This window comes from Propithecus coquereli, unplaced genomic scaffold (genome assembly GCF_000956105.1).
Source record: "Propithecus coquereli isolate 6110/MARCELLA unplaced genomic scaffold, Pcoq_1.0 Scaffold125, whole genome shotgun sequence".
Taxonomy (NCBI): Eukaryota; Metazoa; Chordata; class Mammalia; order Primates; family Indriidae; genus Propithecus; species Propithecus coquereli.
In genome coordinates this window covers 7,115,539-7,131,751 of record NW_012136636.1, presented here as the reverse complement: position 1 = coordinate 7,131,751, position 16,213 = coordinate 7,115,539, and the positions used below count along the sequence as shown (strand labels likewise).

Genomic DNA, 16,213 nt, shown 5'->3' with positions numbered 1-16,213 from the left:
GGCGGATTGTTTGAGCTCAGGAGTTCGAGACCAGCCTGAGCAAGAGCAAGACCCCGTCTCTACTAAAAATAGAAAGAAATTAATTGGACAGCTAGAAATATATAGAAAAAATTAGCCAGGCATGGTGGCGCATGCCTGTAGTCCCAGCTACCCAGGAGGCTGAGACAGGAGGATCACTTGAGCCCAGGAGTTTGAGGTTGCTGTGAGCTAGGCTGACGCCACGGCTCACTTTAGCCCAGGTGAGATTCTATCTCAAAAAAAAAAAAAAAAAACACCACGAGAATCCTAAAAGCCTGTAATGTGCACAACGTTCACACTGTATCTGAAGGCCCCTCACATCACATCCTGAACGTGCAACAGCTGGCCTATTGATCACCCACCACCTCCAAGTCCTCACTGCCCCAGAGACCCTCAGCTAAGCATTCAGCAGAATGCCCTATAGACGGCAGTCATGTTCAGTATGACCGCTGACCTGGGGAACACAATAAGGCCAGACCTCTTCTAAGGCTTCAAGCATAGTCCCTCATTTAACGATTAGCACCCCTCACCGCACCCCGCTACGCCCAGGCAGTTCAGTTATAGCGCCAGTGCACACGTGAGCACGTGGCAGCTCCTGTGTGGGGGAGGACAGACCTGAACCTGGCCATCCTGCACGCTGCCGCTGCTCCAGGAGTCCCAGTGAGGTGTCTCAGGGAAACTCGGGAGGGAGTCTTGGGAGACCCCAAGATGTATCCACCCAGGAGGGCAACCCCCCAGGCACCGCACCCATGGAGTGTCAGAGAACGCAGGGTAGACTGAACACACAGAACCCAGGGCCAGCATGCCATCCTGATCTTTTTATTTTCCCTGATCCCAGATGGTATTTATATGCGTTTCAATTTTTTATAATAAAATTTTTTTCATCTTTTTAGATTAAGGTGGGCATAGATGAACTTTTAAGTATTTATTCTCATAAATAATAAATGAAATGATAAATGAACAATGCTTGCATGCGCAGGGGTGTGGATTAGCAGGCCCGAGCCACCTCAGTCTGCTGTTATGAGCGCCTGGCTGTGAGGCGCACGGCAAGAACAGAAAGAGGTCAAAGTCACACACCAGCAGCCAGCGGGGCCTGAGCTCAAGATCTTCTAGACCAATGAGGACCTAGATAAAGGCTGGAGAAATAAATATCTACTTAGAAATGACACTAACACAGCTTTCAAGAGAGCCCAGCTGACAACGCAAAGCTAGAACCAACAGAATCCCTTTGGGTTTGTACCTAAACATACAACTTGGAGCTAACACAAAGCAATTAGAATTAACTTATTCTCAGGAACATATTACTGGGACTCAGTCACCTGTGACAGTGATTTCGAGCGTACTTAACTGGGCACTGTGCAAAGGATGTTACCAAACTCAGCTCACGGTAACCCCAGGGGGTACAGTCACCCTTCAAAGGGCAGCACGAAGGCCCGAGAGGCTGAGCGAACCACCAGGGTCCCCCGGCGAGAAGAAGATGGTGCTGGGAGGTGAACGCGAGCCTAGCTCCAAACCTCCGCTCCTCAATCCCACCCAACTTCTCCTCAAGTCAGACAGAGGACATGTGGCAATCCCACGTGCACCCCCACTGCTGCTCGGCAGGAGAAAGGCCAGCGCCCCGGCGCGAGGATCCCTTCTTCTGGTTCGTGTCTCATTTCTGAGCACAGCTCATCACTACCTTTATGTCACTTCCTCTTCTATCCCTCAAAGCAGATTTTATCTAAATTATTCCAGGAAGAGGCACACAGAACACTAAATAGCAGCACATAACTTATGCTTCTGTTCTGACTTCACGAAATCTAACAGTTAAGTCTGTCGTGAGGTGAGTTTAATATTTTTACAGACATTACCTTGACATTTTTGAGAAGAACGTCATCTCTACCCAAGCCAGGGCCTACGACGAGGGCATGCAATCGTGGCAGCCACTTTTCCACCTCATGAACAGCATCAGGGCTGTCACTAAATAAGGAAGAGAAGGGCAGATGGTTTACTTAAAATGTTTCACTTGTTTACTTTTTTAAACATTTTATTTTGATAAAATAATTTAGATTTACAGAAAATTTGCAAGAACAGTACAGAAGGTTCCTGGCCTTCGCCCAGTCTCCCCTAAGGCTAGCATTCACACACTGACGTTCCAGATTATCACAACCAAGGAGGGGACACAGGTTCAGTACTGGCACGTGGACTGTGGACATTCTGGATCCCACTGGCCCCCCGTCCCTACCCGTGCCTGTTTTATGATCAACCCAGACCCCACACTGCATTCAGCCATCATCTCCGCTAATCCTATCCATAGATTGGATTCTTTTTTTGTTTTTGCCCACCCAGATAACCCAGGATGGTTTAGTTTTTTAACGCCCTGATTTAGATGCCTGGCTTTCAACACTTAAAATAAGTTAGAATAGACATTATGGCCAATTTCAAAATTATCTTTGCCCTCTAAAATTAACCAGTTTGTTTCCATGACACATACTTGTAGGTGTCAAATTACACTCTGTCCCCTGCATGACAGGCTGGCTTAGGACTCGCGGGGCTGCCCGTTATAGCACTGAAAACGCACTCATTCAGAGTAAACTGTGTTTTGTTTTTTCACATCTTCCTGTTTAGCATCTCATCTCTGAGAGTCCACTCTGTTAAGGGCTTTGTCCCTTGTGCTCCCCAACAAGCTGCCCTTGTCAAGGTCACCAACAACTCCACAACGTGAGATGCATCATCATTCATTGTTAGCCCTCATCTCAAACTGGCCTAATGTGGCATGGGCCCTTCTAGAACTGTTCAGAAACAGCTGCTTTGCTGACTCCAGGCCACCTCTCCTGGCTTCTTCCTCCTCCCCACCCCATCTGCTCCTGACACCTGGGTGTCCCCAGCCTACTCTCACCCCAACCTCGTCCTCACCTCCTGGCTTCACACACTGTCCACATGTTAACAGCTCCCTGTGCCTCCCAACTGTCCCCTCCTAGCCAACACCTACTAGCTGCCATCACTTTGGGGTTTAATAAGCAACCAAAACCACGCCCTAAACCCAACCCCTCATCATTATCCCACCAAACTCGTTCCCCGGCTCCTTGTCATGTGAAAGGAAAACTCCCCCAGACCAAACTCTTAGTGGCACTGTGATGCCTGCCTTTTCCACTCAATCTGTCAGCAAATCCTGAGGCCGAACTTTCCAAATATCCCCAGAAGCAGGTCCCATATCACTGTTTCAACTGCACCCCATACCTGTCACCAGGACCCTCACAGCAGCCTCCACCCTGGCCCCAAGAGCCCCCCAGCAGCAGTGCACACAGGGTCCTGCCCTGTACCCCTCGGTCATCCTGACACACCCATGGGACCCCACCCTGAGCTCTGGGCCGGCTCCTCCCTGGGTGTGGAAAGGCCTCAGCTGGGAGTCTGCGGGGTTTACTTGAATGTCACCCTGTGCTGCCACGACTGCCCCACCCTCTCCCTCTCTCTCACACACATTCGCAGCCTGCGTCTCGTGCCCACTCCCTGCTTTGGCTCTTTCCACAGTTCTTTCTCCACCGAACACCGTGCTCTCCCCTGTCTGCCTCCAGAGCGGTCCTGCCCACTACGGCAGGTGCTAGGACATACACACTTAAATAAAATTAAACAAAACTGAAAATCCAGTTCCCGAGCCCCACCAGCCACATTTCAAGTGCTTGGCAGCCAGGGTCCTGGACAGCCAAAGAGAACGTCTCCATCACTGTGGGAAGTTCCACAGCCCAGGGTGTTCTGGGGAGCCCCACAGGAGTCCGTCTGCTTGTTTGCTGCTGACCCCACTGACTCACAATGGTGCCTGGCACCGAGCATTTGCTGAATGAGTGAAGGGTCTTGTTACTGCCTTAGAGACCCCTGTTTTCTGCCATAAGACACCCTGTCCACACGCAGGCCCTCAAGGCCAGCCCTCCCCTGGGCCTTGGACTCTGGCCATTTCTGACAGTCAAAAGTGCCTGTGCAAACGTTGGGCCCACCACTCGGCGCCCCCAGCCTCTCCCCTCGCCCAGCCACGTCTGTCTCATCCTGACCGCAGAACAATGGGCGCCTTACATTTTTCTGCTACTTTTGCTGACACCCGACAAACCCTGAGCAGAGCAGACACTCAGTGTCAGTGACCAGGGAGAGCTGCTGCAAGTGCAGAGAACCGACTCACAGAATGGGGTGCACGATCAGCTCCGGGCTGTAGGCCTTGATCACAGGCGCGGCCTCCCTGGCACAGAACACATGGGACAAATCCGCACCCTGGGAAACAGCACAAGAGGCCGACTTGAGAACCAGTCAACAGGCACCGCAGGCGGCTTCAGGCACGAGCCACTCGCCCACCACTAGACACACATCCACCCACACCAGTGACACTGCTCACTGCACACGTGGGAATGTTAAACTGTAGTAGTTAAACCTTGGCTAGGTGGCCTAAGAAAAGGACACGTAGCATGAGAAAATGCCTGGAAAGAAAGCCAGACTTCTGCTGCCACCTCAGAGGCAGAGGGAGGGACCACACGGCCCCAACCAGACCAGCCAGGCCTGGTCACCCTCCATGAAGGGTCACAGGAAGCAACTCGGCTCCGAAACCAAGCCCCTGCCCGTTAGCCGCCCCACTGGGACCTGATCAAATGGTGGGAAATGCCATGTTCCAAGGGCAACAACTGCTTAAGCTGGGACCAAAAAGACATCCCAGGGTCACTTTGGTGATGTACCACATAAATAGAAGTTTCATTTTTTAAAAAACAGGTTTCAAGTGATTTTGTCACTGCACAAGAAGTCAAAATAGATCTAAAGGTGTTTCTATTACCTATGACTACCCTAAGATGTTATTTTGATTTCCATCGAAACATGTAAGTAATGCAACTCTTTACTAGAAAAATCCCAATAAAGAAGTTTTAAGTAAACATACCACTTTGAGAGCTGAGATTGCTGCAAAATATGGGGCTCCAGTGTACCTAAAAAGAAGATTCTTAGAGTCAAAAACTTCTGAGACTAACATAACATGTTGATCAATAAATAAGTTATCGATAAAAAATATAGACATGAATAATACAGACATGATTATCGATAAATAAGAGAGACATAAAGCACCAGGCACACAGACAGCACCTAGCAGATGTTCAGTAAACATTCGATGAACAGGAATCAGAATGAGAACAGTCAATCTGCTACAAAAACCTTTGTACCAGTTCAGGAGAGTCAGCCTCTGGCGCAAGGGACTGCGGTCTCTGTGACGTGGACATGCCAGGTGAATGGCTCACTGCAGGCTTCCGCCCAGAGAGGAGGCAGAGGGACCACAAGCTCAGCACAGTCCAGGCACACAGGGTCCCACGGGGGCAGACCCCATTCTCAGGGAGTAACAGTCAGCAGAGGCCAGGTGGGGGTCCCCCATGACAAGCAAGGCACTGCACACACCTCCTGGGCTTCCCTCTGACTATTCTGGGTTCCTGCAACTCCATGTTCAATGTCACTTCAAGCACAGAAAGGAAGATCCTTGCCCTTGGCATCAGATGAGGGACTGTAACTTTTATGTCCATCCCAAGAAATGGAGAGTTTTACTATCAAAGTAAAACAAACCAGTGACAAAAGTAACCCATGTCACTTTACATACATGACCTTGTCCTGCAAAGCGGTGTCACCCAAAAGTGTAAACACAAAAGAAAGGACAAAACAGGCAACATGCACACTCTCACCCTACAATGTGAAAATGAGTCTCACTGATAAGAGAAATGCACTAAAACAACAGTTTGCCTGCTAGACTGGCAAAGGTTGCCAACACCTACGAGGGTGTGAGGAGTGGGTGCCCTTTGGTGGCAGCATGCCCTAGTACACAGGGGCAGGAGGCACTTTAGCAGTGTTCACCAGCACTTAAAATGTGCATGTACTCTGATCCAGTAAAAATTCTCCTAACATACCTAGTGACATGATAAACAGTTGAAAACGCAGGGACAGGCAAAGAGATACCACGTAAGTACAAAGTGAGCAGAAACAGTAACCAACGCAGCCTTTAAGTCAAAGGCAGAAGGTGTCATTCACACCCAAGGACAAGCTATCAACCTGTATGTCCCAAATAAAGCAGCAAAAACATGCAAGACCAGATGATGAAACAGGCCTTGGAAAAAATCTGTCAAAGTTCATAAATGATTTCCAGAAATACCTTTAAATTGACAAAGTAAACCAAGAAGTTGCTGAGTGTTTTACCCTGATTATAAAAGACATGCTTGTAAGTATGAAGTCTGGTGAATACGGGAAAGTATAAAATAGGAAAAAATAGTCACATCTCCCCTCTACATGCAAAACTTAACACCAACACATACCAGGGAAAACTCAATCAGGGCTCCTTAGGATTTTTCTTATTTAATCAAAAAGTTGATCAAGGAAAAACACTGAGTATCCTATCAGATGACATTTAAAAATGATTACTGGGGTCACAATAGACAGACACTGGATGATAGGTGGGTGAGCAGGTAGACACGGACAGACTTTTTAAGCACTAACATTTTATTATACTTCTGCCACTTACTCTTGGCAGCCTCCAACTACGCCTATTCTTCCATCTTGTCCTTTGTGCTTTCTGGCAGACAGAGGAGGTATAATATTTCTCACCAACTGGAAAGTATTTTCCATATCCTTTATCAAATGTGTTTTATGTAGGGAAAATGCTCTTTCTAAAACTGAAAAATAGGAAAATGAAATCAATTAGAATAGTAAATTAATATCTACTGGTATACATAAAGAACAGATTTAAAATATCCCACTAACCAAAACACTTCCCAAAGTTGACATAATATGAATGCTATAGGTTTCTACCCAATGGTTTCATTTCTTTAGGCAAATGATGCCGAAAAATTACGTTAACACTAACATAAGCTGTATATACCAAGTTTATTTTTTCTTTGTGGTTTTTTAACTTTATTTTCTATATTTGACAATCAGTGATTAGTCTCATCCACGTTGACTATCTGTAGATTTTTGAAAGTGGTAACAAGTACATTGGTAACCAAAGTATAGAGCTTGTTTGGTAACTCTTCATCCTCATTACATTTCCTGGACAACCACAAATGGATACGGTATGGGACATTCTTTATTCCTTTGGCCCAGACAGCTTTGTTGAGCCTGGTATCAGTGTGCACATCTGGAGTTCCCATCTCCTTCATGGCAGATTTCTGGATCTCTTTGAGTCCCAAGGGGCATGCTTCTTGAAGCCCACTCCATGGATGCGCTTGTGTATGTTGATGGTGTATTCTTGGGTCACCACTTCATTGATGGCAGCACGGTCCTTCTTCTCGCCACCCTTCTCTGCGGGAGCCATTCTGCCTGACCCGAGTCAGAAAGGACCCAAGTTTAATTTTGAAATGTATCAAATTTTGGAAGACCACTTCATCTTCCAGGAAGTTTTTTCAAGTAAGAAATATGCATTATTAATGAACTATTTTATTTCATTTCAATTTCCCTTTATTAGGTTGTTTCTCTCCTCACAAATTGGAAAGCAAGCTCCGTTTGTTATCTTCCACTGTTAAGTTCAAAAGTCTGACAGATTCCTCTATTACTCCCAACTGTATTTCCAACACTCAACTGGATACTAATTAAATAATCTAAAAATGACATTCTAAATACAGCATATATGTTAAATTGGGTTCAAAGTGGCATTTAAAATAATGTGATTATTCTGAGTTGTCTCTAAACAGCTACATTTTAATTGGCCTTTCTTGAAAAACTTCCTACTTATACATTTTGTCTTAATATTTAAAATAGCTCAGGTATGAGAGAAATACTGATACATTCTGTAGAGCCCAAGGTATGAATAGGTAATAAAGTATATATTCTCTCCAGAATTAAAGAATTCTCGCAAATATAAACAACAATTTTCAAATAAGGCATTCAACATTTTCATCCTTCCAATTATCTCCGCAGCTGAGAAAAACTAGCTGTGCCACAAGTTCCACTGGAGACCAAAGCTGCCGGAGTGCTTTACGGTAAAACGGCTTTGTCTTCCAACTCTCCCAGTTTTGCTTTTTGTTCAAAATTATTCGAGTAATTTTTTTTTTTTTGCTTTCTACAACTGAGAATCCATCAAGTGATGGATTTAATGAGTAGATGTAAATGCCTTAGCTGATATACCAGATGCCAGACCCCAAGGTGGAAGGATAATATTAATTCAACCTAAATGCCTTTTCACCTTCTTCCAAACGAACACAGAAAAGACAACTCAGCACAGAATCACTGTAAACCCTTGGCCAAGAAAAGGCACAACAAGGCTTGCTGCACTAAGTGTGGCTGGGTGACCCTCCCAGCACCCAACGTCCGTCATCACGAGCCAGTCTGCTCCGGTGACCTGTCGGCAGCCCTGCCCCCAACCAGACCTGGAGCCAGGCCTCAAAGGCACGGAGATGCCAGACTCACTCTGCTCTAATTTCCTCCTCCCCTCAATTCACCCAACTTCCTGTTTGCCCATTTGCCCTCCAAACTCCAAGACTGAACATTGTCTTTTCACCATGCAACATGTACTGAACAGCATAAATGCTCCTCCCCTGGTGTTCCCTGTGATAAGCTGCACGACAGAAATCAGACTTGTTATGGTTAAATTTAATGACAGTTCACTGAGTGCTGATGAACAATCCAGTTATGAAAACGCTGGACATGCACTTGTTTCAAACCTTAACATATCTCGCATCATAACGCGACTGACTGATACAGGAATATCAGAATTTTCACTCATTCGAACCCCCAAAACAAGAAATACAGTCACTTTTTAGAGTCTAGGAATTGTAAAAATAGAATCCAAATCTACCAGTCATTCAAAGGTTGTTCTGGTTTCTCACATTTTGTGTTTATTGTATACTAACCCTTTGTATGAAGCACTTAGCCACATATAAAATATCCTACGACCAAGTAATTTCATTGTATGGATGCTAGTTTTAAAAAGTTCTGTTTCCAAACCAGCATTTCAATAATTCTTCCAGGAAGTGGTTATTGAGATAATAATTTATATTACCTAAGAATTATAATCAGTATTAGTAACTGAATAAAGGCCATGTCAGCCTTTGATAATATTTAAGGACTTCAACATTTAGCAAAGATAGTCTGGATGAAATTATAATCATTTTTATTGTTTGTCACTAAATAAAACATATGAAATGCTTTAAAATGTGCATATCCTAACAGGCACATCCTCTATCAGTTTAATTTCCCTAATTTTTCTGTCTTTTTAAATGCTCACGAAAGATTTGTAAACATCCATTTTCCAAAGTTTTCATAAACATACTTCTTTTTTTAAAACAAGATAATGTTTGCAAAAGTCACAACAAAATTTAACGTACAATTTCACCACTGAATTTCTATGTGAATTAAAATATGACTAATAACACTAAGAAGTCTTCACTATAATGTCTGATCATTACAGAAGAAAAAACGAGAGACAACACATGAAGTATCATTAAGTGTAAAAACAGAAATATTATGAACCCATCATCAAATCCCTCCAGGCAGGCTAAATTATAGTTTAAAATAATACACGTCTCTATCAGACATTTATGGGTATAGATGAGAGCTCCATCTTTGTTGTCGGGGGCTGTCCATGCACTGTAGGATGCTGAACGCCATCCCTGGCCTCCACCCAATCAGCAGTGCAGACACAAAAACACACACGCAAGTAGTTGTGACAACCAAAAATGTCTCTAGATGTTGCCAAATGTTTCTCGGAGGGCAAAATGAGCCCTGGTTGAGAACTACTGGTACAGATGTGTGTAGTTTCAGCACCTTTAAATACACCTGTGCTTCAAATTAAATCATATTTAAGATCATATAAAACATAAATTTTGACTCATGAAATCACAGAAAAAAACAATTTAGTCAGACTTCAATTAATGGATGTTAAAAATGAACATTTTTATAGCAATCTAACTCACCTGATGAAAACTCTTAAATGCTAATACTTGATAAAAAGGAATTAAATCGGTCCAATAGATAATACCGTACATTTTTTAGGAAGCCTCTTTCCCCTAAATACTCAAGATTCATATTGTATAAACATCTATATCTTAAATTTCAGATTTTAAGCCTTAAAAATTACTATAGACAAGGTATGAAATATTTAATCTCTATGTCAAAAGGGCAAGTATCATAAACCGACATTTAAACACCCATTTGCACTCTGCCTCATAGTTGAAGTAACCTATATTACCAGAAAAGATTTGACAGAAAACTAAGCTGTACCCACAAGTTGAGATACAGTTCCTAGGGGAAGGGAAATAGCTGCTGCCACAGAACTGATGTCACCCACACACCCAGTGGCATGCTGCTGTTGCGGGAACTGTAGCCTGGGGGACTGCCCGCACCTAGCCCATAGCCGCAGCCATCTGAGCTCCCAGGCACACTCTGATTCCAAATGCCCCATTCAGCTTCTGCTCTTCCGACTCCAAAAAGTCTCTTCTGTGTCCACACTTTGCTGTAAAGGCTTCTCATTGTTTTTGTCCAGAGGTATACTGCTATGCACCATTTTAAACTTTCTGGTTGAGAAAGATGTGCTAGAGTGGGCATGGATATGCATGGTTAAGCCTATTAAGTTTTAAAGCAAATAATGATTTTTGTTGTTACTCAAATAATGACAAGTACACATATTTTTCCTTCACTTCAAAATAAGCTTTATTAGAATGGTAAGATATCAAGGGTCTTAAAAACAAATACGGCATCCACTTTCTATGGCAGATTTACCTATAGTAGGTTAAGCATTGAAAAAAATTTTTTAGACCAGGCGCGGTGGCTCACGCCTATAATCCTAGAACTCTGGGAGGTCAAGGCGGAGGATCGTTTGAGCTCAGGAGTTCAAGACCAGCCTGAACAAGAGCGAGACCCCATCTCTACTAAAAATAGGAAGAAATTAACTGGACAATTGAAAATATACAGAAAATTTAGCCAGCCATGGTGGCGCATGCCTGTAGTACCAGCTACTGGGGAGGCTGAGGCAAAAGGATCGCTTGAGCTCAGGAGTCTGAGGTTGCTGTGAGCTAGGCTGACACCACGGCACTCTAGCCTGGGCGGGCAACAGAGTGAGACTCTGTCTCAAAAAAAAAAAAAAAAAAAAAAAAAAAAAATTTAGCCAAAAATATATATTCTGATTGTGTTAAAACTCACATTACATTCACATAACAGTCTTTATAGTACCTACAAAGAAAACATGGGGGAAAATTCTGTTTTAAGCTATTCCTTTATCTTATATAGAACTAGCATTTTTGATCCAAAATTGTGCAAATCATGCTACCTCCATGGCAACTTGACCAGGACACCAACACAAAATTCACCTCTTCCTTCTGCTCTAATGTCTTAAGACTTTGTCAGATTCCCAGTTTATGAGCTGCAATGCTACTGTAAGAGCTGGTCTAGGACTCCTTGAGGACAAAAAGCATCACCTGGATACTGAATAGCTGAAGTTTTACACATGGGAAAAGTAACTATCGAATGTCAGTTATTTTAAAACTATTTTAAAATCATAATGTAATTGATAGCAGCTTTTTGTTATGTAATTTTTAAAAATTCACGGTGATACCAAAGGTAAAGCAACTATTATCACACATGGGGTTCTGAAACCTTCCAAAGCACACAGAAAATATACGTGGTAGGGGCTGAACTGGACAAGAAGGAAGTTTTCATGTCTGATTTGGTGGGTGGGTGAATCACCACCCTACTGCCCTCTGCCTGCACAGAATGGGGTGTCACTCGGACACTGTGGCTTCCACGCAGCATTCACAGTGCTTCCAGGTAGGGCCCACCCTCGATCACCTGGAACAGAGCCTGGCACAGAATAGAACATGCAATAATATTTGAGAAAGTAAAGACATCTGGGCTCACTCTCCTTATTAAAAGCCAGTTTATCTTTCTTTTACAGAACTGACTGACGAGGAAACTGAGGCCCAGAGAGAGAACTGTGAAGATGCTGCAGTTAGTAATGGACAAGCCAGGCCATAAGACACCATTTTACCAAAATGCTGCCATTCTAAGGCAAAATAAGAAGTACATTTCCACTTTCTAGTTGGAATTGCATGAATGCAAACTAAAATCCAAACTGTGCCCTACCGTTCTGTCCCACTCGCCTGAGCAAACAGCTTCCCTTAGCAAAAGGGCAAAAGCAGGTCAGTTAAATTTCCCAGCAGTGAACCCAAAGTTTCAACTGGCTTACTGACATCACTATTGGACTTATCCACAGAAGTATTTAAATATAAACATCAAAGTTGTGAAGAATAGAAAGGCCTTGACAAGAGAACACTTAAAATTTATCCTATTTAGTAACTTTGTCTTCAGAACAATTCTGAGTCTGGAAGAACAGGTCAAGTCTGTTTGGTTTTTGTTTTAAAGCAGAATGGCTGGTTTTTGTTTTAAAGAAGCTGCTTCTTTGTGCTAAAAGTGCTTTAAGTTAACGTGAATTATAAGTAACTTACAGCATCTGACAATAATCCTTAAGTTAACTGAGACACTCCCTGAAGCCTGGATGGGAAGTCATAGTATTGACTCTACCTGGTTTTTGGTAAAAGGTTGCCAAGTCAGTCAGAAGACTGAAGCCTCAAACAAGCATTAAAAAAAAACTTGCTAACTGTATAGTGTGTAAATTTAAGGCAAACAGCTACCAGTAAAAAAATCTCTAAATAAAGTGGTGCTCAGAAGCCCCCCTGCTGGTGTGATTGAGGTGTGGGGGAGAGGCTGAGGGACCCTCCCAATGCATTCAGAACTAGCCTGCTGAAAAAGAAAAAGCCAAAACTCCCTGACAAGTATTCTCTGATCTTGCTAAACATACATACCTGAGCTTTGCCTACATGTCCTAGGTAGCTACATGCAAGGTCGTCAGAGTGCTATGGTGAGCTCTTCCCCTACAAATACTAGAAATTCCCTTTCTGTATATCTAGAAGAGAGATACACTGTTGGTGTGTACATACATACTCAGGTATATGCAAATTGGTTGAAGGTAAATTTTTCTAATGACTACAGCAAATGGCGCATTTTACCATTTCAGCCTCTTACTGGCTGAGGAATCCTGGCTAAGTCACTTTCTCAGAGCCTTTATTTACCTTCTACATAAAGGTGGATAACAGCAATCTCTCCACCTTGAGAGAAATGAGATCACAATACACTATTTAACTATATAAAAGATGTTAGACAAACTAATATCCACAAGGCAAAAAGAAAAACACCGTATGAGGAGATATGAGGCTACAAATAATTAGGATCTACTTTCTCAATTCATGTCTAAATTCCTTCTACATTATCCGTCCTATTTGAAAAGGCATCTCACAGTCCAGGGACCAACTGAGTTAGTTTTTAGTCCAGTAGAGAAGGCCGGCGCGGGGTCCTCGGGAGCGTCTGGCTACCACTATCTCTCTCGGTTCCGGGTGTCACTCAGGTTAGCCGCTCTCCCCGAGGGAACACCCTGCACACACAAGCCCTGGCCCGGGGAGGGCGAAGGAGGTGCCCGGGCCGGTCCAGTCCTTCTCCACGGCCAAATGAGGGCGTCCTAGTATCCAGTCCGTCTCGTCCAAGAACTTGCAGGTTTTGCGCGCGGGCGGCCGGTTCCTCGCCTAGTGAGTGGTACTGGGAGCTTCAAGCCGGGAATGCGGACACGGCCCTGCTCCGAGATGTCCGCGAAGCCCGCCTGGGTCAGCCATCTCGCCTCATCCCGGGCCATGCTGCGGTTCCGAAAGCTCCCGGCTAGCGGTACCCGCACTTCAGACCGCCAGCAGGGCTCGCGTCTCCAGCTCAGACCGCGGCAAGCCCCGGGAGCTGACGAGCACCGGCCCAGAAACGGGGCTAGGGCAGAACAGATGGACCCGACCGCGCCCCACGGTCCTCCTGCAGAAAAACGCGGGTGCAAACCCGATCCCGTGACCCCCGGCCCCCCATGAGGGCGGATCCCTCGGCGGCGCCTCCCTCTCGCAAGCCCAAAGAAGCAGCTCGCTGCCGGGTACCTGTGTCTAGCGGCGGCCCGTAGAACGCTAGCGCAGCCGAGAGGAGTGCGACAACGGCCGCGCCGGCGACTGCAGCCCCAGCGGCCCTAGTGGCCATCACCGGGAGGCCGGAATCGGTCTTACCTCGCTTGCAGGCCCGGATCACCACCCCGCGAACTCGCACAGCCATCCGACACCCTTCCGGGTTCCCGGCGGCCCCCGCGCCACCGCCGAATCCACAGTCATTAGGCGCTCCTCCCGGTTCCCAGCTGCCCACAAGTCGCTGCTGGAAGTGGGCTTTCAACTCAGGGGCTCGCCTCACCCCTGGACCGACCTCCACCAATCACGCTAGGTTCCGGATGATTGACAATGTCGCCGCCCAACCCTGCCTGGCCCAGCTCTGGCCTACCAGAGTTTTGTAGGAAGGCGGGTTAAAGAATCAAGATGGTCAGGTTTAGGCCTGTTTTCTGCTTTTTTTTTCGGTGTTTGTTTGGGCATGGGGCGTTACATAAAGTGACTGATGTTGAACGTTGCCCAATGAGCAAGCAGGTTGCCCACAGAGCACCTGTCGGAGTTGGTCATAAGAGGGCAGGTGGAGTGCCCTGAGCCCTCTGCCCCTATGCAGGGTATTATGTGCCTTTCTTTTGTGAACCAAAATAAAATCTTAAGGCTCCACCCCACCGGCTGACTGACTGGAACCTCTCCTGGCCAAGAGAATACCCTAAAACTGAGTTGCTGGCCAAGAGAGGGAGGTAAGACGTGCCTCATCATGCCCCACTACCTTCTTGGAGACATCCTTTGTAACCCATTAACAGGCTTAAGGCTATGCAAGACAAACCTGCAGGTCCTTAATTTACACAACAAATATATGGCATGTAGCTTGTCTCTGATTAATGGACTTCCTTAACTTAAAACATTCCTTTAGACAAAAGCTTCATTTTTAAATCAATTACAAGTCAAAGAGTCTTTAAACCCACCTATAACCTGTAAGCCACCCCCCACCGTACTTAGAGATGGCCAGCTTTTCAGACCAAACCAATATAAGCTTTCCATGTATTGATTTATGACTTTACCTGTAATCCCTGTCTCCCCGAAATGTATAAAACCAAACTGTAACCCAACCACATGGAGTCCACTTGCTCAAGGCTTCTTGGGTGTGGCTCCAGGTCATGGTCCTCAAATTTGGCTCAGAATAAACCTCTTCAAATTATTTTACAGAGTTTGTTAAGGTACAGAGTGCGAGAAGTGACCACTGAGACACTGAATTGAGCCAAATTGTGAGTCTTTATTAGCTGGCCAGCAACTACCCTCTGCACCGCTGAGAGGCAGCAACACAGAGAGCAGTCTAGAGCCAAAAAGGTGAGGAGACTTTATACTAATTTTGGGGGGAGTGGGGCTACGTGACATTAAACACGACATAGTGGAACAAAAATAATTACATCATACATTCCATAGCCTTGGGGTCTGGGACCTGCCTCAGACCACCTGCCTGGCCTGGGGACTGATTACAATCTTTGAGCAAGCAAGGTTACAGAAGCAGATAGCATCAGTTAAGGCAGGGAGCATTCTTTCTTGGGTGAGGCAAGTACAGTAAATTTTACCGCAGACAGCTGGGGGCTTTACACAATCAGTTATAAGGTCATTGCTTACAGAGTACAGATTTTTCTATTAAGGGCGAGCTTTTTACTCTATAGACAGGAATGACTCTTGAAACAGCGTTTTCATAATAACTTTTCATATTTTTGAGGCCTAGTACTACAAGTTTGGCTTCTTTTCCATTGACACTTGGTTGGCTCCAGGCCGTACCTATCCCATGAACTCCAAACTCTTATATCCAGCTGGATATCTCCCAAACAAGCTTACTCCAAATTCCTGCCATCTTCCCCGTCTCAGTAAGAAGCGACTCCATGATTCCTGCTGCTGGAGCCAAGGCACCGGGAAGGTGTCCCGACTTCTCCCTTCCTCTCATACCTCTGTTAATGGGAAAAAACCAAACTCTGTAAAATAATTTTAAAGAAATTTATTCTGAGCCAAATTTGAGGACCGTGACCCAGAGCCACACCCAAGAAGCCTTGAGCAAGTGGACTCGGTGTGGCTGGGTTACAGTTTGGTTTTATACATTTTGGGGAGACAGGGGTTACAGGTAAAGTCATAAATCAACACATGGAGCTGGGCATGGTGGCTCACGCCTGTAATCCTAGCACTCTGAGAGGCCGAGGCGGGTGGATCGTTTGAGCTCAGGAGTTCGAGACCAGTCTGAGCAAGAGCGAGACCCTGTCTCT

At 45.2% G+C, this 16,213-nt stretch overlaps 1 protein-coding gene and 1 pseudogene across 2 annotated transcripts in view; both read right to left on the bottom strand.

Annotated features, from left to right (window-relative positions):
• CARKD (carbohydrate kinase domain containing) overlaps positions 1-14,134 on the bottom strand; it is a 22,799-nt gene extending 8,665 nt beyond the window's left edge. Inside the window, exons 1-5 of one of the 2 annotated variants that reach the window (XM_012637940.1) lie at positions 14,076-14,134; positions 6,524-6,674; positions 4,910-4,955; positions 4,169-4,257; positions 1,869-1,977 (exon numbers count right to left, since the gene is read on the bottom strand). In XM_012637940.1, coding sequence (XP_012493394.1) covers positions 1,869-1,977; positions 4,169-4,257; positions 4,910-4,955; positions 6,524-6,674; positions 14,076-14,121 — 441 coding nt within the window. In that variant the 5' untranslated portion in view covers positions 14,122-14,134. The remainder of the gene's footprint in view (positions 1-1,868; positions 1,978-4,168; positions 4,258-4,909; positions 4,956-6,523; positions 6,675-14,075) is intronic. The other variant, XM_012637941.1, reaches the window with a different exon arrangement.
• Positions 6,933-7,312, bottom strand: LOC105805106 (annotated as a pseudogene).
• Positions 14,135-16,213: the final 2,079 nt, after the last annotated feature.